This window comes from Vulpes lagopus, chromosome 3 (genome assembly GCF_018345385.1).
Source record: "Vulpes lagopus strain Blue_001 chromosome 3, ASM1834538v1, whole genome shotgun sequence".
Taxonomy (NCBI): Eukaryota; Metazoa; Chordata; class Mammalia; order Carnivora; family Canidae; genus Vulpes; species Vulpes lagopus.
Window position 1 is genome coordinate 117115246 of NC_054826.1, and position 27247 is coordinate 117142492.

Genomic DNA, 27247 nt, shown 5'->3' on the forward strand with positions numbered 1-27247 from the left:
AACACCTGACCAGACCCCCAGTGTGGCGCTCTTAGGTCATTTAAATTTTATCCTCAAACAAAAATATGATGATGACCAACTTTATGGGCAAAACTTCCTCTGTGATCCCTCAGCTTCTTTCTTGGGGCCGGAAGTAGGATCGCAGAAGTAGGATCACAAAAGCCAAGGCTGTGTCTGGCTTAAGGCTCCTGATTCCAGAGCTTGTTTTTAAAAAAAAAACAAAAAACAAAAAACTTGTGTTTCTCCAACCTCATTCGCCTGGCACCGTGGTTAGGGTTTTGACCGTATGTGCATGTTATTGTTAAATTAATATTATTCTTTAAGTGGAATCACTTTAAAAAATAGAATAGTTTTGAAATTATTTTAGATTTACCAAAAAAATTGCCGAGATAGAGTTCCCATACCCCACCTGCCAAGTTTCAGTTTCTCCTGATAGTAACATGTGACGTCACCACGACACGTGTCACCCGAAGACACCAGCGTTGGGACATCACAGTTAATTGAACTGTAGACTGTAGGTTCACTAATTTTAACTTAAATTGAAATGTAAAAATGCATGTGAACACAGAAATTTAATTTTTTTTGTATTCTGTTCCATGAGCCCATCCAGAATTGCATCTTGTCATCATGTCTCCCTAGGCTCTCCTTGGCTATGACAGTTTCTCAGACGTTCCTTATTTTCCATGACCCAGATGGTTTTGAGGACTAACCGGGGCTTTAGCAGAACACCCCTCAAATTGGGTTTGTCTGATGTTGTTCTAGGTCACTAGACTGCAGTTATGGGTTTGGGGGAGAATTATGCAGAGGCCAGGTGACTTCTTCATGCTACCATATCAGGGGGGGTACATCAGACCCATGTGACACCCACATGACACTAAGGTGACCTGTCCCTGGTGATGTTAACCATCCTCACCTGGTCCACATTGTATCTTCTGGGTTTAGCGATCATGTCTGTGCCAATTGTTGCTGTCCTGGTCAGCTTATTTTGGGGACCTTGTGCAGCTTAAAACCATCTCAGGTACCCCTGAGTGTGGGTCCTGCTAGATTTCTGTCCCCAGATGTGGCTGCACATTGGCTCCTGAGTGACTGCCGTTTTGACTCCAAGACAGGCCAGAGTTTCACTTTAGGGGCAGCCGGTGAGCTCGACACGTGGCTACAGAAAGCCATGTACCCTATCTGAGCCTCAGTTTCCTTACCTGTAAAATGGGCAGCTGCACCCACCTCCCAGGGGGGTTGTGAGGCATCCCTGAGTCAATTCACGGAAAGCACTGAGCACGGTGCCGGATAGTGTCATTTCAGGCTCAGTGAACATAATTGTCACTCATCAGTTATTTTTGAAAGTGCTGCGTCACCCTTAGCCGTGCTAATAAGTGAAAGCAAGGGAAACCTATAGGGTGACAGATAGGTAGCCAATCATATTCATGATAAGCCATGAACGTGACTTTCTTTTTTTTTTTTAATACTTTTAAGGCGTTTATTTATTAAAACATTCTCTGCCAAGGTATGTCCATGGTTTTCTTAATGCATTTTTAGACATGGCCAGTAGATCTACAGCTGGATGCTTACATGCCTTTGTTGTATCCCCAGACCAGGATTTACAAGTACAAATGCCTCGGAGAGGCTGGCAGGTAACAGAAGGGGGTGGATTAGGTCAGGGGTGACATTAGGGAGTAGCGGGGACTGTGGCAAACTGAAAAGTTCACACGCATTCGAGGGGCAGCTGCAGTTGTGCCCGAGACAACTTATACTGTGGGAGAATGCTGACCCACTGTTCCTAGAGCTAGCTGGGGGTTTTTGCCTCCCCCAAGAGGATCCAGAACTCTGGATTTTAGAAAACACAGCCAGTCTGCCCTTGCTTTTTCCACTCAGCAGTGGACCTTAGAGTGTGTTCTTTCTGGTCCTACAAAAACCAGCCTCCCTCCCTGTGACTGCCCAGAAATGCTGTGTTTTATAAAACTACCCTCCATGGACTGTAGCTGTGATTGTTTCCAGGCTTAAAAAATATAGAGAAGTACAACATAAAAGATCCATAGATATATATAGATAAAAGATATATATAAATATATATCATATATATTATATACAATCAATCCTTCTTATTTCTTGATTCTGTATTTGCCAATTCACCTACTTGCTAAAATTTATTTGTAACCCCCAACTGAGACTCCGGGTGCTTTTGGGGCTCTTCAAAGACACACGCCAAGCCAGGAAAAGTTTGAGCAGCCCAACAGGGCACACCTTCCCAGCTAAGGGAACTCTCCTTTCCTGTTTCAACTCCTGAGCTGTGAGCAGGGGCCCTCTGTGTGCTAGATTCAGCACCACATGGTTTGCATTTTTGTAGCTTTTAACAAGATTTTAACATGATTTCACCGTTAACAGTGCATCCCAAGCGTGGGGCTGAAGCGCCGTCTTCCTAAGCACGAGATGGCTAGCTGTGCCTTATCGAGCAAATTCATGTGCTGGATGAGCTTCTTTCAGGCATGAGTTTTAGAGCTGTTGGCTGTGAGTTCAACGTTGACAAATCAATTATATATATGAAAGTGTCTTTAAACAGAAACACACATTAGGCGAGATTATATAGGGAGCAGTTGGCAGAGGAGCCTTTTGAGCACCTGTGCACCAGGTGGGAGCCACACATCTCCCCAGGCTCCCAGGTAGCAACAGTGTTGCTCATCGGCATCTGACAGAGAGGAGCAGGTGAGAGTGTGCCTTGGAGATGGCTTCCTAGCTGTGTGACCCTGCACAGGTCACCTAACCTCTCTGTGCTGAGTATGGAGAGGCCCTGAGGAAGAGGAAGCAGCCGCCCTGCCGTCACCCCCAACACCCACACCAGCACCAGGTTCTGCTTCCCTTAGAACAGCACTGGCCATCAGGCCTTTCTGTGCTGATGGCTGCCGAGCGCTTGAAATGTGGCTAATGTGACAGAGGAACCGGATTGTTACTTTGTCTTCATAGCCACCTGCAGCTAGTGACTCCTGCTTTAGACACATGGTTCTGAAGCATTTTGTACCTCTGTCCACTCCTCTGGTTCTGCTCTCCCTCATTCAGGACCTGTCACCTCTTGCCTGGACAGTTGCAGTAGCCCCCTAGCTGGGCTTCCCACAGCCCTGCTCCCCTCCATGACCATGCCCCGTTCGTTCGTTCCTTCCTTCCTTCCTTCCTTCCTTCCTTCCTTCCTTCCTTCCTTCCTTCCTTCCGTAGATATTTGTTGTGCGGAGTAGTATGATGGAGCAGGGTGTGGATTCCAGAGCCCAACCTCTGGGGTTCGAATCCAGCCCCATCACTGCCAGTGGCATGCTCTCAGAAACAAGTCCCTTAACTTCTCCAGGCCTGTTTCCCCATCTGTAAAATGGGCCCAATAGGTGCTCCACTGGGGGGTGGTTGTGGGGATTTCACGAATCAGTTCGTGGAAGAGCCTAAGAATGCCACTGCCTCTTGGTGAGCCACCCCTACACACACACACGAATCAACTGCTGTAACTGTGTTGTGTTTACTGTTTAGTCTCCTCCCTGCAACCCATGCTCTAGCCTGCAGGTTTGATATTTCCCCCCACAGGTCCTCAAGCCCCATTCTCCTCTTTAAATGGTTTCCTGTACTTGTTAGAATAATAACAAAACTCTTCATCATGGCCAAGAAGATTGGCCCTGATCTGACCCTACCTTTCTTCCCTCATCACTTGCTACTGACACCCCCTCCTGACCCTCCGGCCACACCAGACTCCTTGCTCTTCCCCCTGCCTGCTACTCCTCACCCTTGCTTCTTCCCACAGGGCTCTGCTCCCCCTCTGGCTACCCACGGACAGCCGTCCCCGGACCCCAGCCCCCGATCATGCCATCCTGATATAGCAACAACAGACCCTCGGATAACCTTGAATACTTATTCATTTCCTTGGCTAGTGTCTGTCTCCGTCTCCTGGAACGTGAGCTCAGTGACAGTGAGACAGTGTCCCCATCCTGTCGCACGCTGCCCCTGTACACGGCCAGCACCCAGTGAGTAGGCAACTGGCTGCTGGTGCAGAGGAAACCCCCAGCCCTTCAACTTTTATTTGCAAATGTGTCCAGTCACCCCTTGAACCGTCATCAGCTTAGCTGTCCTTATTAAATTTCACTTTGGCCATTGTTAAAATCCACCCAAGTGGATAGCAGGGTCTGAGCTTTTAAAAAAATCAGGGGTCCAGGTAGGCCCAGCCAGGAGTCACGCTTTGCTCCAAGTGATTAAGCAGTCATGAATCTGGAAGGTGAGGGCATGTAGTGTTTAGAGCTGAGTCCTGTCTGGTCTAGCATGTCATGTTGTTCATACAGAGTGACCAGATGGGAGGCCTAGGTGAGGCGTGGAGGGGCCTTGGGTGGAGAGGGAGCTGTGTGTTCGAGGAATAACCTGTATGTCACAAGGGGCTGGATTAAGAGACAAGGGGGTGATGGGGCAGGAGGTCAGAGGGAGGTAAGGTGGGGTCTTCTGGGCTCTGGGGAGGATTTTGAATTTTAATCTAAAATGGACAGGAAAGCATTAGGAGACCACTGCCAAGGGTCGGCAAACTCAGACCATTGGGCCAAATGCAGCCCTTCTCTATTTTTTATAAATAAAGTTTTATTGGCACATAGCCATGCTTGTTGGTTTTCCCACTACAATAGCAGAGCTGAGTATTTGGGACAGAGAATGCATGACCCTGGAAGCCTAAGTATTTACTAACCAGCTCTTTACCGGAATGGTTTGCAGTCTCCTGGCTTATACAGTGGAAAAATAGGATAGGATTCATGTTTTAATAATAGTATGAATGCTGAAGATAATAAAATGAATAGAAACATTATATAAGCATTAATATGTAAGTATTAATATAAGCATGAGGAAGAAATGGTTATAAGTAATAATAGCTCACATTTTTCTGTATCTGGCATTGTTCTAAACAACTTATACATATTCACTTATTTAATCCTTATAACAATCATGTGAGTGCTTTAATTATACCTGTTTTGGGGTCCCTGGGTGGCTTAGTTGGTTAAGTATCTGCCTTCGGCTCAGGTCACGATCCTGGGGTCCTGGGATGGAGCCCCGCGTTGGGCTCCCTGCTCAGTGGGGAGCCTGCTTCTCCCTCTCCCTCTGCTGCTCTCTATCAAGTAAATAAAATCTTTAAAAAAATTATACCTATTTTATAGGTAAGGGAACCAAGGCATGGGAATAGTTAAATGACTTGCCCAAGGTCGCACGGGTAACTGGCAAAGCAGGGATTTGAATTCAGACTCAGATTTGAACTCTCGCCTTGGAGCCCATCGGGCTATTTTGCTGATTCATGCCATAGGGGGAGGAGGCATTGCTTCTGCCTAAAGGTGGTATTCAGAACAGAGGTAATACTTGTCTGGGCTTTGCAGGGGTGTAGGAGTTGGACAGCAGACTTGCTAGAGGACCTCGCCGGCTACAGGGGCTGGAATCCCATGAGGACCAGCTCTGAAACCCAGAGCTAGTTTGGCTCTGCTGCCAAGGGCAGACACAGGCTGAAATGAACGTGTAAATATCCTTCAACCCCCACGGGACCCAGGACCAGCACCGTGATGTGTAAAATCACGCAAAATGAAAATGCAGAGCCCTTTATTCAAAGAGTATTAAGAATTTCAGGATAGTGGGGTGCCTGGGTGACTCAGTGGGTTAAGCGTCTGCCTTTGGCTCAGGTCATGATGCCAGGGTCCTGGGATTGAGTCCCATGTGGGGCTCCCTGCTCGGTGGGGAGTTGCTTCTCCCTCTCCCTCTGCTCCTCCCCCCTGCTTGTGCTCTTTGTCAAATAAATAGATAATATTTAAAAAATAATAATTTCAAGATGGCAACATCAGAGCACAAAGTCAAGCCCTCCCGTGAAGCCAGCCCAGCTGGGGTTAAAGCACCATTGCCGCCGGGGCAGGACTTGGCAGGGGGAGGATTAAGAGGCCAGGAGGCCTTATATGGTCACGAGCAAGGAACTGGGCGCGAAGTTCCCTACAAAACAGGACAGAGGTCTTGGGCGCTCCGATCAGGAAGGCATCTTCACCCCCGGAGTTCAGGGATCAGAAAAGCAAAGACATTAATGTTTCTAAAGCAGTCCTGAGCACATCAATCTTCAGACACCCGTGGGCCTGGAGCTCTGGAGTTTTCTTTGGCACAACCTCCCAGGACAATTTATTTTTATCAATAAAACTTGGAAACTGTTGAGCCAAGCAGCCCACATGGGGAGAAGCAGATTCCCAGAGTATATGTCCCACTTTCCCTCCCTCCTAGGTCAAGGGCCAGGGCCGCGGTCATGGTCATGACAATATCTTTGTTGTAGAAGGGATGAGGTGGAAGAGGCTGAAAATGAGATTGGAAAATGAGATTATTGTGGGAAAGGGGAGGATCTGGGGATCTAGACACAGTGTGTACTGTCTTGGATCTGAATAGCCACAGGACCACCTATAAAGGTGGCTTCCCATGCTCATATTTTCTCTCCTTCCTCTTGCTCTGGTCAGAACCTACCCCTTCAGTCGGGGTGACGTCTGTCAAGCATTCCAATGTTTAGCCTGATTGAAGTAATTCATACTAAGGTGTGAATGACTGAATGGCTTGGTTCATTGGTTCCTCTGGCCTTAGAAAGCAAGTTCCTGGAGGAGTGGGCCTGAGTTGTGTAATGACTGGGTGAGACACAGTAGAAAGAGTCTTGATTGCATCGGAATCAGAGACCTGACTTTCAGTTCTGACTGTCCCTTGCCTTGCTGTGTGACCTAGGGCAAGGTGCTTACCTACTCTGGGCCAGAGTTCCTCTTCTATAATAACCCAGAAGTGGTACATCCTACCTTTAGGGTCGGGGAAGGGGGAAGGTAAAGGAGATAATGCATGTGAAACAATTAGCATGAGGTCTCTACTCCCCTTAAAAAGTCAGTTCTCTCCTTAAAATTACAAAAAAAGGGCAGTCCGGGTGGCTCAGCGGTTTAGCGCCGCCTTCAGCCCAGGGCCTGATCCTGAAGACCTGGTATCGAGTCCCGCATTGGGCTCCCTGCATGGAGCCTGCTTCTCCCTCAGCCTGTGTCTCTGCCTCTCTCTCTCCCTGTGTCTCTTATGAACAAATAAATAAAATCTTTTAAAAAATTACAAAAAAAAATTCTTTTTTTGATTTGGATTCTGTTTCCCCCTCAAGTAATAGGGATAATGACTCTATGGTCCCCCACTCACAAAGTGCCTCTGAGACCACATGAAAGGATCTGGCCACTGGGATAAAACCATTAGAAAGAGGGAGAGGGCCGGACTAAGGCCAGCATTCCTGGAGATCAGACACTTGATGTCCGGACATTGGGGCCCACAGCACTAGGTTCAGAAATTCAGGGCGCGTGTTTCTTTCTTTCTTTCTTTTTTAGCCATGAGCAAAGTTGTTAACGGGCGCTTGGCAGGGCAAATTAATTTCTTTCTTTCCTAATTAGGAAAAAGAACAAGGACCACACTAGTGCTGTGGCACTGGTTCAGCGTGGAGAGCCCTGAGCTGACCTCGCCGTAGACACATTCTTTTCCAGACTTAAAAAAAAAAAAAAAAAAGTATCTCTTGTGTTTCAGTATATTCAGTGAGCTCAGAAAATGTGAGCATCTAGGCAAATAAAGGCAAACAAAAGAAGAAAACTGGGGGAGGAGGATGAGAAGGGAGGATGAGAGTGTTTTGGCGGAGGCCCTGTCCATTCAATTTATCTGGAAGAGTGGAAGTCAGAGTCCGTATCTGGGGACACCTGGGTGGCTCAGCGGTTGAGCACCTACCTTTGGCTCAGGGTGTGATCCCAGAGTCCCAGGATCAAGTCCCGCTTCGGGATTCCTGCAGGGAGCCTGCTTCTCCCTCTGCCTATGTCTCTGCCTCTGTCTGTGTGTCTCTCCTTAATAAATATGTAAAATCTTAAAAAAACAAAACAGAGTTGGTATCTGGAGCCCTCGGGTGACACAATCCCACTATGATGATCTTTGTGGCCAAGAGAGGCAGGTGGTTCAAGGAGGCCATTTGATTTAAAAAACAAAACAAAACAAAACAAAACAAAAACCTGCCATATTCTGGGAGTGCTCTTTTGAAAAGACAGCTAATGTCAGCTAAACATATCAGTTATTTACACTTTAGCCTAAATTGCCTCAGCCAGGTTTATCCTTTGATTCTTGACTCAGATCGTTAGCTAACCACCTTACAATCAGAGTGGGCTTCTGCAGAGGATGAAGGGACTTCTATCTGCCCAATGGCTGGTAGGATAATCTGTAAGGGAAGCTTCTAAAACTTTTGCCTTTGGGTCTGGCACTCTGAGAGATATCTATTTCCTTCCTGGAAGGCTGCCCTTTGCCTGATCTTTTTATTTTTTAATTTTATTTATTTATTCATGAGAGACACAGAGAGAGAGTCAGAGACACAGGCAGAGGGAGAAGCAGGCTCCTTGTGGGGAGCCCGATGTGGGACTGGATCCCGGGACCCTGGAATCACGTCCTGAGCCAAAGGCAGACGCTCAACTGCTGAGCCACCCAGGTGCCCTGATCTTTCTATCTGTAAACAAAGCTAGTGATGTCTTAAAAGTAGATGATTTGCAGAGAAACTATTCCGTGTGGCACTATAGTGATGGACTCGCATCATCACACGTGTGTCCAAACCCATAGAACGTCCAGTGCCAAAAGTGACACCTAGTGTCAACGCTGGACTTTGGGTGTTGATAGGTCTGTTCATTGATTAGAACAATGTACCCCTCTCCTGGGGGGTGTTGGTAGTAAGGGAGGCCATACAGGAAGGGACAGGGGGATATGAGAACTGAGTGTACATTCTGCCCAATGTAAACCTAGAAAATACTCTAAAGATAATTATTTTAAACAAAAAATCGATGATTGCAAATAAACCTAAGTTTGGACCTTGGTAGGGCAAACTCTGTTTTCCTCTTTGACTCTGTTCCTCTGAGTCCTCGCCTGCATCCTCTCAGGAGGAGTACACTGGGGTGGTGGCTAGTGTTTTCGGTGCGGCTCAGCTGTGTGCCAGCGGCCTGACCGTGGGCGAGTCACCTCCCCTCCTGTGGGAGCCTCACCTGCCCGACCTGGTGAACGGCCCCAAGCTGTAGAACGAGGGTAGGGTTATTTCCAGGGGCTCACTGCTCTCGTGTCTTTCAGAGGGGAGTCTGGAGCCGGGAAAACAGAAAACACCAAGAAAGTCATCCAGTACCTGGCCGTGGTGGCCTCCTCCCACAAGGGCAAGAAGGACACAAGCATCACGGTGAGTGCGGCCCCTGCTCAGTGGCCGAGCCATGGTGCCCGGGTCTCTGGGTTCCATTGAGAAGGCCCGTATTTAACAGGCCCCTTGCCCTGCAACTCACAAGAGCGGTCTAACTGGGTGGGCCCTAGGGGTCTGGCCCATCGCTCGTCTTGGCCAGGATCATCATCCTGAGGGGTCCCACCTCATGACATGGGATGAGGCCTCTCCTACCACAGTGAGGAGTCTTGCTTCACATCAGGGCTTCCCGCTAGTGGTGTCATTGTCATTTGGGACCAGATAGTTTTGTGGGGGTTGGGGAGCTGCCTCATGCACTGTAGGACTTCGAGCAGCATCCTGGCCTCTCCCCACAAGATGCTGGTAGCAAGCCCCTCCACCAAGCTGTGACAACCAGAAACATCTACGAGCATCACCAGGGGTCCTCTGGGGGTACCCAATTGCCCCCCGCTGGGAACCACCACTGAAAATGTAAACTCTGTAGGACCGAGACACACTTGTCACTCCTCCACATGCTCCTTTGACTGGGACCCCAGGGGCTGAGAATATCAGTGTCACTCGGCTCTGGGCTTTGGTCCAGTGCACTTGACTGAGCATCCACTGTGTGCCGGGCATCATAGGATGGGGTCCAGCCCTGCATCCGAGCAATGCTGTCATTCTGTTCACCCGGGCTTCTAGATGGGTGGGGAAGAGAGATCGCTGACAAATGACCATTCAGATAAACCCACAGTGACGCAGTTGGGGGGCTCGGAAGGAAGAGAAGAGCAAGTTTCTAGCATCATCCCATCTTGGGTCCATCCCCCTCTTTGTCCTCCTCTGTCTTGGCCTGGCCTCATCTGTCCCCGAGGAGGGGACATGCAGTGGGGCTGTTTGAAGGACTTGCTGGCACCTCTGTCTGAAGGTTTGGGGCTGGGGCGATGGCAGATTGGTGGCCTGGAGACGGCTTTGGGTGTCATGGCTCCTGCCATCGCAGGAGCTGTCACAGAGACGGCCTGTCTGGAGGCTCTCGGAGGTCTGGGGTGGGCGCCGCTCGTGGCTGGGGGAGCCCTCCTCCCTGCCACAGATGCAGGAAATCCAGCATTTCCAAGCCATCTCTGGCACAACGTGTTGGAACACACCATCCTGCGGTTAAGTTTGCGTGGCAGTGAAACGCGGCTTTTCGCTGCGTCGTCTTTCCCTGTAACCGTAAACCTAAGAGATGAGAACACTTAATAATGACCGATCTCTCCCCTGTGCCTACGATGTGCCAGACACTTTTCTCCTCCACGTCTGCAAACCTGTCTCAGACAGCATCTTGTTGGTCACATTTTAATCTGTTATTGCCCGCCCCCGCCGCCTCCCCACCATCACAAAACGTTTTGAGATGTCTGCATCTCTGGGAAATTCTTAAAAGGAATAAGCTGGAATGGAAAGGAAACTGAATCAAAGAAAAGTTGCTGCCTCTCCAGTTACTCTGGGGAATCCAGGCTGTCTGGGGTCAGGGTGGGTGGGTGGGGGGGCCGGGGGTATTGAAATCTTCATTTTCCTGCCCCTGATGTGCACGTGATTGGAATGACACTGATATTTGTTTTATACCATATTGTTCAACTACAGCAAGGCCCAGCTCTTGCCTACGTGAGTAACTGGGAGTGTTTTCCTGGTGTGTACGGGAGGCACGGAGTGTATTTAGATCTGCATGCTCCTGTTGCACCCACTGAGTCCCATAGCTGATGGTAGAAGGGGCGGGGCCCCTGAGTGTCACAGTCCAAACCGACAAGCTCACCAAAGGACCGTCCGGTGGGGGTCTGACGCCAGTGTGTGGTGTTGGGCACATTCGCCCACTGCAGGGCCCCCACCAGAATGCCCCAGGGGTGCCTCCAGCCTGGAACGGATGTCCCTGGTTCAGAATGAACCCCCCACCCTTTCCCACCAATGCATCCTCCACCGGGACCCCCCTGAACTGGACCGCCCTAGAAACGTCTGTCCCATCTGGTTGAGCGTTTTAGGACTGTCTGGCCCTGAAGCTTCCCTGGCTTGATTGACAGTCGGTTAATGGCACTGCTGTGGCATGCCTCCCTCCCCCTCCTCCCTGCCGTCATCCCAGAATTTCTCCCCCGAGCCCTGGCCCCCGCACACCGGTGTGTCCTCGTGCATGTGTGTGCAGTGCGTGTCTGTCTTTGCATGCCGGTTGCTTGACCCAAGGCTCCAGACACAGGAGACTTGGAGTTTGCGATGCACTAGCTTTGGTGGCACGGTAAGGCCCCAGCTATGCGGCACACGACAGGGTCCCCTGCCTGGACCTCTGCAGACATGAACTCCTCTCTAACGCAGAGCTTGGGGGTGGGGGGGCTGGCATATGGGTCCCATTCTGCAAGAGATCCTCAGAGGTCCTAGCATCCAGGGCTGGGGTCACACCCACTCCGTCTTAGTTAGACGCTGGGAGGCAATGTCCTAGATGGATCAGAAGGAGAGTCGGGATTCTTATTTGGGATCTGCTCCTGTGTGACCCTGGCCAAGTCACTTAACTTCTCTGGGCCACGGTTCTCATCGTCCATACAATGAGCAGTTGGGACCAGATGTCCATGTTTAAAGCTCTCCCGAGAAGTATCTTTTTTTTTTTTTTGGCTCCGTCAGCCAGAATTCCCATTCTAGACAGGGAACCTTTTTTTGGGGCACACGGGGACCCCAAGTTTGTGTTGACAGTAGTAATCCCTTTAGCCCTTTGCCCTCCTTGCAGATTCCCACGGATCCCAGTTATGGGAATTTTACTCGTGCCCAAGATTTTCATGGAGGTGACACCTTCATTTCATCTTTGAGGGCATATGAAGGAATAAATGCAGAAATAAGTAGCAGCTTCCTGTTTTGTCCCTTCCGGGACAGCTACCTGTGATGCCCTCCTAGTGGACGGAGGCCCAGGCAGCGAGCTGAGTGCTCCCCCTCCCCTCTAGAACCTTCCCAGCTTTTTTTTTTTTTTTTAAGCCCAGTCCCACTGGCCTGAGGACAGGGGCAGGGAGCTTGGCAGAGGGGACAAGGGGACAAGAGGAAACCCTCGGGTCCCAGGGCGAGCCTGGAGGAAGGGCTTGGATGGGGAGGCCACTGGGCCGGTCTGCAACTGCCATGTTTCTGGGCTAGGCAAAAGCAGCTCATCGCTTTCCTGGCATGACTTACCTCGTTGGCCCTTTTCTGCCACGATTAATCACGTGACCGCGTCTGTGCACAGGAGCCCCCTCGTAGGGGGCCGGTGGGCTGTGGACAGCCTCCGCTGCATTTAACCTGATGAATGGAGCTCAGGCGACCTGCTTTGAGGCTTTGTTCTGCAGTTCGGTTAAGACGATTCCCGGTGGGTTTTGTGCATTCCTTATTGGTCCTCCATAAAAGACTTCAGAAAACTAGGCCTGAGAAGAGGAAACTTGCAACTTAAAAAAAAAAAAAAATCACACTAAACCCCTCAGGAGAAGGAATGTAGAGGTCAGCTTGAAGACAGCTGCCAGTTAAACGTGCGCAGCAGCAGGACTGCCACGGACAGCAGGGCAGGTTGTGCACTGCACAGCTCCGAGGAGCGCAGTTCATTACCGTGTAGATGACGTCCTCAACTTTGTGCCTGGGACTTCCATGGAGGTGACATCTTCCTTTCGTCTTGGCAGAGGAGCAGGGCGCGTGAGGGAACGAATGTAGAAATAAGTAGCAGCTTCCCGTCTTGTCCCTTTAGGGACAGCTCCCCGTGTTGCCCTCCTGGTGGACGGAGGCCCGGGGAAAGAACGTGCAGTGGTTCTGAGTGAAGTAATGCTGCAGAGATGAGCAAGCCCTGGTCAGAAAGCGCCCTTCCTAGGGAGCAGAGGTCCCAGCTGTGAGACAGCCCGGCCAGTTGCTTGTCTTCTGAAATCCTTGAGCAGACCTGGCCGCTAGCTTTGGAGTGTCGACTGGGGCAGGAGACAGGATAGGAGAGAAGCTGCAGGGAAGGGGCCGAGTTCGGGGACGGCCTCCGTCCACCGCAGGACCCTGAGCGCCTGGGCTACTTTCTCCACTAACTAGACGTGAATAAATTCCAGGGTGAGCTGGAAAAGCAGCTTCTACAAGCAAACCCGATTCTGGAGGCTTTTGGCAATGCCAAGACGGTCAAGAACGACAACTCCTCACGATTCGTAAGTAGCAAAACCCCTGAAGTGTCCTCTCCCACCAGAGAAGGGGGGGAGAGTCTGAGGCAGGATGCGGGGGTGCATGTCCCAGCAGAGTATGGCTCTGCGTCTTCAGTCCTGTTGTGACCTTACCACGCTGCAAGGGCTCCTGCCACACATCCCTTCATTCATTCACTCATTCACTCCACAGGTATTCACTGAGCATCTGCTGGATACTAGGCACCTGTGAGGCATTTGACATTTATTCTTTTTTTAAAAAATGATTTTATTTTTTCATGAGACACAGAGAGAGGCAGAGACACAGGCAGAGGGAGAAGCAGGCTCTGTGCAGGGAGTCCTGTGCGGGACCCGATCCCGGGACTCCGGGATCACACCTTGAGCTGAAGGCAGACACTCAACCGCTGACCCACCCAAGCGCCCCTTGATGTTTATTCAGTAAATATTTACTGAGCACCTAGTAGGTGCTAGACACTTAATGGGGCAGAAGAACCCCAAAAGTGGGTGGTTAATGACATGAAGACATGGCTCACCCAAAGAGGAGGCTTGATTCCCAGCTGGATTAACTGGAGCCTGGTGGATTGTAGTGGGGCCAGCATGCATCTGAGCAGGGGGCAGGGAGGAAGTCCTCCAGCCACAAAACTTACCTCCTCCTTACTGGGACTCTACCTCTTAAGAGCACTGTCCCATTGGGCAGGTCACATTGCCTCTCTCAGCCTCACTTTGCCCATCTTTAAAATGGGGATAACCCCAAAATAAAATAATAAAATGGGGATAACCATGACCAGCTGAGGGGCATTGCAAGAGCCAAATGAAATTGATTTTGGGGAGCTGAGGCTGGGAAGCCCCCCAGGAACTATGTTTTCCTGTTGGCAGGGCAAATTCATCCGCATCAACTTCGACGTCACCGGCTACATCGTGGGAGCCAACATTGAGACATGTATCCTTTGCTGAGCCCAGGTCACACGGCACCTGCCCCACAACCCACCTCCTGCCCCGAGCCCGAGAGGCCCTGGGAAGGTGCAAGAGCTGTCCCCCTCTCTCCCCCAGGCTCTTGGGTTCCTTCCAGAACAAATCTGCCCTGGAGTTGTTATCCCTCGACAGCAAGCATTCCACGTGGTGTTCACGCAAATGTGAACCCCACGCAGCCTGTGTGTGATTCTGGGTTGACCTCTCCTTAGCTGGGTGACCTTGTGCCAGTTACTCAACGTCTCTGTGCCTCATCTGTTATTACTCATGGGGGTGATAACAGTACCTGCCTCACAGAGCTGCTGTGAGAATAAAGTGAATTAATTCACATAAAAAGCAATTGGGACCGCGCCAGGGACAGGATAAGGCTGGCTGAGTATCGGCTCTTATGTGATCTTCTCTTTCTTTCCTTTTTTTCTTTCTTTCTTTCTTTCTTTCTTTCTTTCTTTCTTTCTTTCTTTCTTTCTTTCTTTCTTTCTTTCTTTCTTTCTCCCATTTTTATTTATTCATGAGAGACACAGAGACAGGCAGAGACACAGGCAGAGGGAGAAGCAGGCTCCATGCAGGGAGCCCGATGTGGGACTCAATCCTGGGACCCCGGGATCACAACCTGAGCCGAAGGCAGATGCTCAACCGCTGAGCCACCCAGCTGCCCCTTCACTTTATCCTTTCAGAGCCATGGCCCCCTTGTCCTGCTTAGGGAGCTGGTTTGTAACCAGTTTCCATCCCAGAGATAAGAAATTAGTGGAGGCAGGACTTGCCCAGAGGAACAGTGGTGCTGCAGAGGACCTATAGCACTGCCTTTTTGAGACTCTGGATGGCAAAGTGGAGCCACTTAGAAATTTCTGGACTCGGGGACCAGTTTGTGGTTCAGGGATCAACCAACTTAGAAGCACAACAGATGCCTCTCAGGCTCAAGAACGTTGTATTTTTATAGTCGCTTGTGGAGCACATGCTCGGTACTCATGGGATCCCAGGGAATGTTCTAGTGCATCTTGGTGCCTTGGATGAGGGAGGACTTGGGGGTGCCTCGGGTCTCAGTTCATTCTCAGCTCTGCCGTGTTAGCTGTGGGGTCTGGGGCAAGTCACCTGGCCTCTCTGAGCCTCACTTTTGCCACCTGTGAAATGGGGGTGATAATAGCCCCTACTTGTGGAGCTGCCGTTAAACTGTGGTTCAGTGAAATGATGAGCATGGCCCTTGGCCCAGGGCGTGGCCCAAAGCGAGTATCTGTGGCTGTTACGCCACCATTAATTTCTCTCATTTTTTATAGATTTTATTTATTCATGAGACACACACAGTGAGAGGCAGAGACACAGGCAGAGGGAGAAGCAGGCTCCCTGCAAGGAGCCTAACACGGGACTCGATCCTGGGACTCCAGGATGATGCCCTGGGCTGAAGACACTAAACCTCTGAGCCACCCAGAGATCCCCCCACCTTTTCTTTCTTTTTAAGAGAGAGAGCACATGTGGGTAGGCAGGGAGAGGCAGAGGCAGGAGAGGGAGGGGGAGACTCTCCAGCAGACCCCCTGCCGAGCACGGAGCCCCACACGGGGCTCGATCTCCCAACTCTGAGATCACCACCTGAGCTGAAATCAAGGGTCGGCTACTCTACAGAGTGAGCCTCCCAGGCACCCCCAACTTTTGTCATTTTCTATTTTAATCCACCCAAACTCTGTTCCCTGGAAAATCAGTATTCATACAGTGCAAAATGTCAGTATTCATCTAGAGAAGCGCCCACAGCAAATGCTAGTGCCTTAAATTCACATGTGAGAACCAGGCTCTGGGTGACTGTGTTAAAATCGGCTGAAGCCACAGGGGGACGAGCATTTCTTCCCTGAACCCCCCAATCCCCGGATCAGATTGTGTCTTCTCCCCTGCTCTGTCATGTCAGTCCATGCAGGGCAATGTTTCCTTTCAAAGCCTCTTACAATACAGGCCGACAGATTCTAAAATCCAGAAACTTCTGAAAACCAAAACTCAGCTGGTGGTAAAAGCGACTGAGCCCACAAGAGGCAATTTGTAGTGTCTCTCTATTCCCCTTAGGAGAGCAGTGACACCTTTTGCTGTATCGGTGAGTCCCTCAGAGCCATCGAGAGTGTCATATGGGGGCACCTGGGTGGCTCAGTGGTTGAGCATCTGCCTTTGGCTCAGGTCGTGATCCTGGGGTCCTAGGATCAAGTCTCGCATCAGGCTCCCTGCAGGGAGCCTGCTCCTCCCTCTGCCTGTGTCTCTGCCTCTCAGTCTGTGTCTCTTGTGAATAAATAAATAAATACATCTTTTTTAAAAAGTGTCCTATGATACTCATATATCCACAGCGGTCTGTCCAAAGTCTAGCAAATTCTGAAACTCTTCTGGCCCAAGGGTTGTGACATTTTTATGATTGTTAACCTTACACAGGGGTCACTGTGCATTGGGTGCCAGCCTGGGCCCTCGGGACATAGCATCTCATTTACTTCTGGCCCTACTCTGAGAGGTGGGGATGCAGTGTCTGCAGAGGACCCAGCCATGCCCTGAGCTGCCACTGGGATGCTGATGCCAGGACATGGGTGCTGGTGGGCCAGTGGAATCCTGGTTCTTTAGGTGTAAGGAAACAGCTTCCTGTGTGTTCTGGGGGAAGCAGGCCCCCAACCACCAACCAGCCCAGCCTCTCTGAGACCAGGGGCCCTCTATGGGCTGAGAGCCCCACGATCTTGGAGCTGCATGGCCAGCCCTCCCCCAGCCCAGGGAAGAGTCTGCTTTATAGCTTGTTCTCCGGTCCCCACCCACACTTCTCAGCTGTTCATTTCCTATGTTTGTGGTAAGTCCCAGACAGAGAGCCCTCCCTCTGGCCTCAGCTTCTGCCCTTTAGATCAGTGGCCGGCAAAGTGCGTAGCCTGGCCAGCAGCACCTGTGTCACCCGGGAGCTTGTTAGAAATGCAGGCCTCAGGCCCTGCCCCAGACCTGCAGACTCAGAGCTCCAGCAATGGGTTGGCCCCTGGATTTTAACAAGGCTTCTAAGGATGCACAGTTGGAAGTGGGTTGGGGCAGCTGAGGCAACTGTTGGCTGGTTTTAGGTCTCCAGGAAGGCAAGACTGCCACCTTTGCAGAGCACAGGTGGGCCTGCCCCAATGTCCTACAACATTGCACTTGGGGGTGAAGAAATCCACCTGGTGTAACAGCCCAGCCACCCGTGTGCCATCCCCCGCAGTCCGCGACCCCCTGGTCTCCATGCCGCAACACAGCAGAATGGGCTCTCCCCTTAGGTGAATTAGGGCTGTGTTCCCATTCTCCTTCCCGAGGCAAGTTGAACCCCAGGGTGTTTTTGGCCACCACAGACATTGCTTTGCCACTTCCTAGCTGTGTGCTCTTGGACAATGACTTCTTTCCCTGAGCCTCTGTTTCTCTATGTTGAAAATACAAATAATATTTGCATTTGCTTCCTAGGATAGTTTGTGAGGCTCAAAAGAGATGTCCCGCCCTGCAATTGGTGAGGCAGGGATTGGGGAGGAAGGGTAGGTTCTGGCAAGGGGAACACCTGTGGTATCCCCAGAATTCTTAACTCCCCCCACAAACCAGATCTGCTGGAGAAGTCCCGGGCGATTCGCCAAGCCAGAGACGAGAGGACATTCCACATCTTTTACTACCTGATTGCCGGAGCCAAGGACAAGATGAAAAGTAAGTGACTTGCGAGGACACATCACTGGAGGGGGGTGGGGTTCAGCTCTCCCACTTATCATGATCCAGGGTTAATAGACTGGCTGTTAAACCAGAGCTTCACGTGCTGCCAGGGGAATAATTATCTTTGGGTGGCAGGTGTATGAGTCCTCATCTCCTTTCAGTGACTGTGGCTTTGGTTCAGGCCACATTTACTGAGCACCTGCTATGGGACATAGCAGCCAGTCTAATTAGATGTTGGTTAATTAACTAATCAAGTCCAATTAGATACAATCTGCCTTCCAAGAAGGGAGAGAGACAATTGCAGTTTATGCCAGTTTACAAAACTTGGAAGTATGTAAGATGCAATTTCCTAAGGCGTCTGGAAGGGAAACCAAGCACTTTTCATTATCCGTGTTGAAATCAACCTTAAGTGGCCTTTATGGGGCAGGGGCCAACAAGCCATCTGTGAAGGACTAGGTAATACATCTTTTAGGCTTTTTGCAGGTGAGGGCACTTTGTCACAACTACTCAGCTCTGCTGTTGTAAAGCAAAGGCAGCCATAGGCAATATATACAGCAAGTGCACACAGCTAAATTACAATAAAACTTTATTTACAAAGTAGGCAGTATGCTATAGTTGCTTACCTCTGTTGTAGGGGAAAATATTAAAAAAAAAGAAAATATTTTTAAAAAGGATTTTATTTAGACACACACGAGTGGGGGAGGAGCAGAGGAAGAAGGAGAGAGAAAATCCTAAGAGGACTCCCCGCTGAGTGCAGAGCCTGACATGGGGCTCAATCTCACGACCCTGAGATCATGACCTGAGCTGAAATCAAGCTTCAGGGCAGCCCCGATGGCGCAGCAGTTTAGAGCTGCCTGCAGCCCAGGGTGCGATACTGGAGACCCGGGATCGAGTCCCACGTCGGGCTCCCTGCATGGGGCCTGCTTCTCCCTCTGCCTGTGTCTCTGCCTCTCTCTCTCTCTCTCTCTCTCTCTCATTGTGTGTCTCTCATGAATAAATAAATAAATAAATAATCTTAAAAAATGAAATCAAGCTTCAGATACTTAACTGAGCCACCCAGGCACCCTAGGGAAAAAAATATTTATCTTGAGGTATAACTAACATATAGCATAGTTTCAGGTATACAGCATAATGATTCTACATTTATATATATTGTGAAGTGATCACCACTATGAGTATAGTTAACATCTGTCACTGGTAGGGAAAATATTTTTCCCTGTAAGTGCAACCTACTGTATACCAGGTTCCAGTAGGAAATTATGTGTTCTGAGCATGCTAACTCTTAGAAGAAAATACAGATCACATAGCTGGAAAAGAAAAAGAACATACCAGTCAATATAGTGATGATTTTAAGACTAAAATTTTATGATAGCAACGCAAACTTTGCTTCTCATCACTTTTGGCAACCCAGGGTTAGTTATTTTGCTGAAGAAACCCTACGGAAGGGATGTGTGCGCTGGTGCCTCTGCTGTGATGAGGTGTGTTGCAATGTTCCACCACTAGGGAGGCGAACCTCATTCATTGTTTAATCCTGATGCTTAGTGATCTGGAGCATATAATAGAGTCCCAGGGGGCACAATTTTGACTAAAAGGGGGGTACATGCTGAACAGATGTTGTACGCTGGAAATTAGGTAAATTATCAGCTATAGTGCAGGACATTATGAGGTGGCCCAGGGAGAAATGTGTATGTCTCTCCTTGTCTTTGGCACCGAGGTCAACTGTTTGCTTGTTTGGTAATCTGGGCTCCAGTTTTGTGCTGTGTCCCTAGTCTCCCAGAAATTGGGCAAGGATAAGGCTAACTACTGAAATTCCAAGAGGCCATTTTTATTCTTGCTGATAGATCTGGGGAGAGGTTAGGCTTTTAGAGAGGATCAAGCATTTGTAAATTTACCCATAATCTGGATCATGAAATCTTGGCCAAGACCCAAATCCTTGTGACTTTAATCAGGCATTGCGGCTAATCCAAAGGCTGGAGTTAACTGGTGTCTTGGGTCAATTTAACCTGAGGCACCTTCCAAGTGACTTGACCCATGAAAGACCTTTGTTCAAAAGGAAAAGTATCTCATTGACTTTTCTCCAAAACCATAATCAAATCCAGCTTCATTAAAGATTTATCTGGAGGAGGACACTTGATGTATTGGAGGCCGTCCTAAAAGCAAAGCCTACAAGAAAATGAGAAGCAATTATAAATGTGGGGGCAGGGCTGAATAAGAGTAGCAACAAAATGTAACCCCAGAAATCACTTTACAGAGAACCACTTTTCCTGATAGAACCAGAGTTGGTAAATGTTTTTACTAAAGGGCCAGATAGTAAATATTTTAGGTTTGGAGGGCATCATTTCTGTGGCAGCTGCTCAAATCTGCCTGCCCCTGTAGCATGAAAGCAGACTTAAAAAAGAGACAAGGAGATGCGAGTGGCTGTGTTCCAATAAAACTTTATTTAGGAAACAACCAGCAGACTAGATTTGACAAGCCCTGACATCAACTTTATTTATTGACTCGAGTAGAAACAGATGTATGGGAAGGCAGTGTAAGAGAGCTAAATCTTTATCCACCATTGCAGGTAGATAATATCTCATTTTGGAATATGCAGAAATAGCCAATTATAGGTGATATATAAGCATTAACATTATAATATATATAAGCCTACATAAAAATGACATATATACAAGCCTGTTATATATAATTTATATTAAGCCTGTTAAATAGAGAGATGGTGCTAATTTCCAGAAGGAACAGCTAAAAAAGGTAGAAGTAATACTATAGGGTAAGGTAGGAATTGGACAAAGGATGTACAGGGAATGGTGTTTTTATTATAAACCTTTTAGTAGTACTTGATTTTTAAAATCATGTGTATTAATGATGTGATAGTTTACTAAGTGGACGGATAAATACTTAACTCTGCAGGCAGCTCTGTTCCTAAAGGCAGGGTGTTTGGGGGCAGCTGAGATAAAGGCATCTCTTCCTCTGGCTAGATGCAACCCTGTGTCGGGGAACACAGCTTAGGAAATGGAGCCAAGCGTAGGTTTCGGCTCCAGACAGCTTGGGACAGTGCACAACCTACACCACTGTATGAAGCTGGTGATGGCTGGTGGTGCCTTTTGTGGGATGGAACAGAAGGAAGGTTTTAAACCGTGTATATTTTGGGAAAGGAAGTGAAAATATGATGGTCCAGACCCATTACCGGGTTCCTGCCTCATATCCAAAGTCCATCTTCCTAATCACTGCCCCATCTTTGTCTCCTTCTAGATGACTTGCTTTTGGAGGGCTTCAACAACTACACATTCCTCTCCAATGGCTTTGTGCCCATCCCGGCTGCCCAGGATGACGAGATGTTCCAGGAAACAGTGGAGGCCATGGCAATCATGGGCTTCAATGAGGAGGAGCAACTGTGTAAGTCTTCACACATGGAGGCTGGGTGCTGGTGAGGGAACCTCGATTCATGCCTTCAGGACTGCCAGAATTAATTAGAGGCTCTTCTCTGGTCAGGACAGATGTCTGCTTGCTTCCACTCCCTCAAAAAAAAAAAAAAAAAAAAAAAAGAAGAAGAAGGAAAATGAATATTACTTTAGATGGGTTATTGATGTTTTAGAAAAGTGGCTTCATATGTTAGGGCTCTTTCAGTTACAAGCGACCCAAATTGGCTTAAGCAAAAAGGAAAATGATCCACTTGCAGAGCTGGAAAGTTCAGGGATGTGGGTTTCAGGTACAATGGGTTCTGTGTCTCTAGAACTTGGTCTCAGAGCAATGTTGTCTTTAGGTGGGTTACAGTTTCTTGGCAGCACAAGGGCTGCCATGGCTCCAGCCCTTACCTCCTTTGGATTTATGTCCAACAGAACAGATTGGGTTCCCTGCCTGAGTTCATGAGTAGAGTCTTATTGACTCTTACCAGTTGGCTTAGGTTGGTGTCATATTTCTGAGTTATTCACAACGATGCAGGGTTACGGAAAGCTCTGAGTGGCTTATGTTATGGTCTCTATTCCATGTTGGAGCTGAAGATAGGACGTTGGCCTTGTCAAGAACATAGGGGAACAGGATGGATGAGGGTGGGGGGAGAAACTGAGGCAGTGGGTTAACTTGGGTTCCTCCTGGAAAGGCAGTTCTGGGCATGGACCCATGTTCATCAGCATCACCAACCAATGGCCAGGAAACATGTTTGATCCTGAGATCAAGAAAGCTCAAAGAGATAATCTTGGTTTCCACACTGTGCTTCAAGAAATACTTGTCCTTCTGGGTTAGATGTGCCCCAGCGTTCAAGGTTAATCTCTTTTGGGAACACAGGACAAGGTTGTGGAAAATGTTTGTCCCTTCCCACGCCCATACCCTTTTGGAGCCCCAGAATAGTGGTAAGGTTGCCGAAATGCAGCAGACAGGGAGGGGCAGCTCCCCACCGCCGAGGGGCAGCCCCCCCTCCCCAGAAAAAGCGGGCTCCATGGGTCAGTGGACAAATGGGTGGTGTTTGTGGATTTTGGCCAGAGCCGCACATCAGAGTCCAATATTAACAGCACCCCTTCCTGATGGCATTGGCTCTCCCAGAGTGATTTATTTGATTTGGGATGTGAGTCATTTTTACTTCTAATCTGTGCTTTAAACACACACACAAACCACTAATGATTAAGTATATGCTGTGTGCCAGGCATTCGCTAATGCCTCTTTGGCGGGGGGGTGGGGGGTGGGGGGGGAGTCCAGTGTTAAAATAATAAAAAAAACAGAACAAACTAAAATGTTGATCAGAGAGGATTTATTCCATTATTATTTGGCCTTAAGAAAGAAAATGATTGGTTTCTTTTTTAAAAAAAGATTTTATGTATTTATTTGAGAGAGAGGGAGAGCAAGCAGAGGAGAGGGAGAAGCAGGGGTCCCCATCCCTGGACCCCAGGATCATGACCTGAGCCGATGGCAGACGCTTAATCCACTGAGCCACCCAGGTGCTCCAAGAAAAGGATTGCTTTCTAAATCATTTTCGAAACACATACTGGCGGAAATACTTCTGATGTAGTTAAAGTGACAAAGCAATATTGCTAAGTGCTTGATATGCATTATTTAATATCAAAAGAACCCAACCATGTGGCCACTGTTATCCTCAATTTGCACATGAGGAACTGAGGTGCAGAGAAGTGAAGGAGTTTCCCCAAGGACACACAGCACGTTGTCCCTCTCAGGTCTCAGGGACTCTCACACCCCATTGTGTGATTCACCATCTTTTTTTTTTTTTTTTTGTCTGTGGAAACGTGGCTTTTGTCCTGTACAAAATCTTTCAAAAATCTCTATCAGAATCAAGGTCTGGAAATCAAAGTGAGGAAGAGCCCAGTGTATTCTAAAACATGGAATCCCAGTGACGTGGAATCCCACTGCAGGATGATTATCATGTCTCTGCCCCTTTTCAATTCTCCTGTTGAGTTTCAAGAAGAGAGTAGCAGCTGGGCACCCACTAGGTCCTCAGCCCCCTCTGGTCCTTGCTCCTTCTCCCTTTCACCACACAGAGCAGACCTTGGATCCAGCATCTTGCTAGAATTTGCTAATATCGTTCCCTTTTCCCTGGATTGATTTCTATAGTTGCCTCCTATTTATATGGCAAGGGAAGCTCATCTTTCACTTGCGATACGGTTTCCTAGTAAAATAAGCTTCAGGAAGAAGAAGTGAGTGAATGGCTAGAAAAACGTTAAGTGAAGAGCAGCGTGGATGGGACACAGACACAGATGAGTGTTAGGATGAGCGTGTGCATCCTTCTGGAGCGTGGTTTGCTCCTTCTGGACGAGTGATGCCCTGTTGGACTCAGACCTAGACCAGTGTGTGTGCCAGCCCCCAGTTACAGCTCCAGAGAGAACCCCAGGGCTCCACAAGAGAGGCTGGAGGAGAATGGGGCTAGCCTGGGGGGGAGTCAGGTGTGAGCCCCGGAGCTTCGTGGGGCCCCAGGTGACCAGCCCCTCTGGTTCCTGCAGCTCAGTGAGGGAGAAGTAGGTGCCAGCCACATGGAGAGCTAGTGGCACTGTAGGGCTAGAGTCATGATGACATCACAGCAACCAGTTGTTCTTGGGTCCCGACCGTGTTCGGGTGCTAGGCATTTCCTCCTCATGACAATCCTAGGATCTAAGTGTTTTTATGGGCTTTCTGATGGCCAAACAGAGGCCCAGAGAGGCTGATGCCTGACTTGAGGTCACGGAGCCCCTAAGAACAGGGCCAGGCAGCGAACCCCCTGGCAGCTAGCTCCAGCACCCAGGCACCCAGACCCCTCCTAGGGACTGTCTAGATCCATTTCCCAGACTTCATCATTTGTAAATGATGCCACTTCTGGGTTCCAAGCCATATTAGCATTGGCTGAATATTTTTGCGCAGGGTCTAGATTTCTACAGCCCTTACGCTCCAGGTTTTATCCTAAACAACAATTTTTGTTAAAATCATTAATTGTATGCCCTGATTGCATGATTTCTGGTAAGTTAGAGTAAATACCTAATGAGTCGGAGTTGTAGAACCACGTCACCTAAGATCACCCATGCTGTATGTAGGCCGCTGACAGTACTCAGGCCATGTTGGGAAGCCCGTGTCCCTATTCCCCGGCACTGAGGATGGTGTGTCGGTTCCCTGGGACTGCTGAAGTGAATGAGGACAGACTTGGGGGCCTCAAACAACAGAAATAGGTTCGCTCACAGCTCTGGAGGCCAGAAGTCCAAAGTTTTGGACTTTCAAAGTCCAAAGTCATGGTGTTTGCATGGTTTGCTCCTTCTGGAGGCCTTAAGGGAACATCTGTCCCACACCTGTGTCCTGGCTTCTTGGCAGCTGGCACTCCTGGGCTTGTACACGGGTCCCTGCAGGCTCCAGTGTCCCCATGCCTTCCGCTGTGCACACCCTTTCCTCTTCTGTTACCAAGACACCTGTCATTGGATTTAGGGTCCACCAAGTGAATCCACCGATATGATTCATCTGAGCTCCTTAACTCCATGACACCCACAAAGATCTTTTTTTCTGTGTAAGCTCACAATTTCTAGTTTCCGACTGGATGCATCTTTTGGGAGGCCTCCATACAACCCACTGCAGGTGACTGTTTGGCACTCACTGGACCATGCTCCTTGCTTGCCCCATTTCCCCTGATAGAAACTTCGTGAAGCAGGTGCCCCATTTTGCAGGCAGAGAAACTGAGGCTCCACATGGTGAAGCTGGGGTGTTCAGCCACTGCCCCTTGACCACCAGCCCTCACCGCCCTTGCTGTTGGTGTAGCCGCTTCCACTTTGCCACTTTGCTGCCCACCAGCGCTCTTTCTGTTGGTTCATCCCTTGCGGCCTGAGTGTGGCGGCCGTTCTTCCATTTCTGTGATCCCATTATCTGTACCAGAAAGAGCAGCCTGATGGGGCCTGAGTCTACAGGGAGATTGGCCTACACAGCCTTCAAAGTCATTTTATCTTTTATTTTTAAACATTTTATTTATTTATTCATGAGAAACACAGAGGGAGAGGCAGGTCCCTGCAGGGAGCCTGATGTGGAACTCGATCCCAGGACCCCAGGATAAGACCCTGGGCCGAAGGCAGATGCTCAACTGCTGAGCCCCCCAGGCATCCCCAAAGTCATTTTAAATTGGCTCCTGGGTGTGGGTGGCAGAGTTGGTTAAGTGTCCAACTCTTGGTTTGGGCTCAGGTCATGATCTCAGGATCCTGGGATCAAGCCCCTGCCACCCCACCCTTCACCCCACTCAGTAGGGAGTCTGCTTGAGACTCTCTCTCTCCCCCTCTGCCTCTCCCCTCTTCTCTCTTAAATAAATAAATAAATAAATAAATAAATAAATAAATAAATATCTTTTTAGAAAATGGGCTCCTAACATTTAAAGATGAATAGATTTCATAGTAAGAATCTAGGTTTCCATTAACCTTGGAAAAATCAGCACTGGGCTTGCCTCCCCTGCAGCCCTGACTAGAGATGAGCTGTCCCCCTTCAGGCAGGGTTATGGCCCCCACGTGTCCCCACAATACCCATAAGTTGCTTTGCTCATTTAGACCAGCAGGAGCTCTCAACCAGGGGTAGTTGGCCCTCCAGGGGACATTTTTGAGTCTCACACCTCAGGAGAGAAGACATTCCTGATGCCTCGTGGTTAGAGACCAGGGATGCTGCTAAGCATCCTACAGAAATGCATGGGGGGAGCCCCCTCACCAAAGACATACCTGACCCCAGATTTCAGTAGCGCCAAGAGTGAGACCACCCTGAGTTAGGCTGCTTCCTGGGCTCTGTAGGCATTTCAGCAATCCTTAGTTTAAACTTGGAGTTTAAAAATTATTAGTATAGCAGTTAACAGTTTACAAAGCCCCTTTGGTATTGTTAAAAGAAGCTGCTTTGATTGTTTCCCATCAAAAGAAGCTTTACTTGTTTGGAAAGGAAGGGTTTCTGTAATAGTGGGAGCAGGTGGGTGGGTGGTCAGTAACTGGGCCTTCCTCCTGCTGAGCTGGGCCAGAGTCCCTGAGGTGTGAGGACAGCTGTTGGGAAGGGCTGTCACCCTTCATTTGGTCTAAGGAATCAGAAAAGGCTGGGGTCTCCAGGCTTTGTTCCAGAACACAGTGATTTTTTTTCTTGGAAGCCAGAACCCTGGGGGATTTGCATCTGTGTTAAACTAAAGGCAAGCATTTGCATTAGGTAGTCATCTGTCCATCTTCCATCCATCCATCTGTCAATGCATCAATTAGTCCATCCACTCATCAACCCATTGATCAACTCATCCCTCTATTGATCCATCCACTGACTCATCCATCTATTGCTTCATCTCTCTTCCTTCCATACATGCATCCATGATCCATCTTCCATCTACCCATACATCCTTCTGTCCTTCCATCCTGCATCCTCCATCCATCTTCCCTTCCTTTTTATGTGTGTCTGGACCCTGAAGTAGGCTTTGAGAATACAGAGATGAGAGGACAATCCCCTACCTCCAGTAACTCATGGTCTTGTGGGGATTTCAGACATAGGAGCCATTTTAACACTAACATGGCTGAGTATGGCATCTGAAGGGTTCCCAGGGCCTGGGAACACATTGTTTTTTTCTGAAGACACCTAGATAACAAATGGGAAACAATTTCCCCCTTCTTCTCGATTCTAGCATCAATATCTTGTACACTCAGCCAGATGATATTAAGCAGCACAGGGATTTTTGTTTTGTTTTGTTTTTTGCTCTTGAAACATCTTTCATTGACACATAATTTACATTTAGAAAATTGCGCATATCATGAGGGCACATTTTGATTAATTTTTATTAATCACATACACCTGTGCTCCTGGCACCCATTTTAACTGAGAGAACACTAACAGCTCCCCAGAACTTTCCATA

General features: G+C 48.8%; 1 protein-coding gene across 1 annotated transcript in view; it reads left to right on the top strand.

Annotated features, from left to right (window-relative positions):
• Positions 1-27247, top strand: part of MYH11 (myosin heavy chain 11) — a 114469-nt gene that overhangs the window by 44541 nt on the left and 42681 nt on the right. Inside the window, 6 exon segments of the mRNA XM_041749957.1 lie at positions 9109-9211; positions 10799-10819; positions 13234-13326; positions 14194-14257; positions 17842-17940; positions 21193-21336. Of these exon segments, the coding sequence (XP_041605891.1) occupies positions 9109-9211; positions 10799-10819; positions 13234-13326; positions 14194-14257; positions 17842-17940; positions 21193-21336 (524 nt within the window).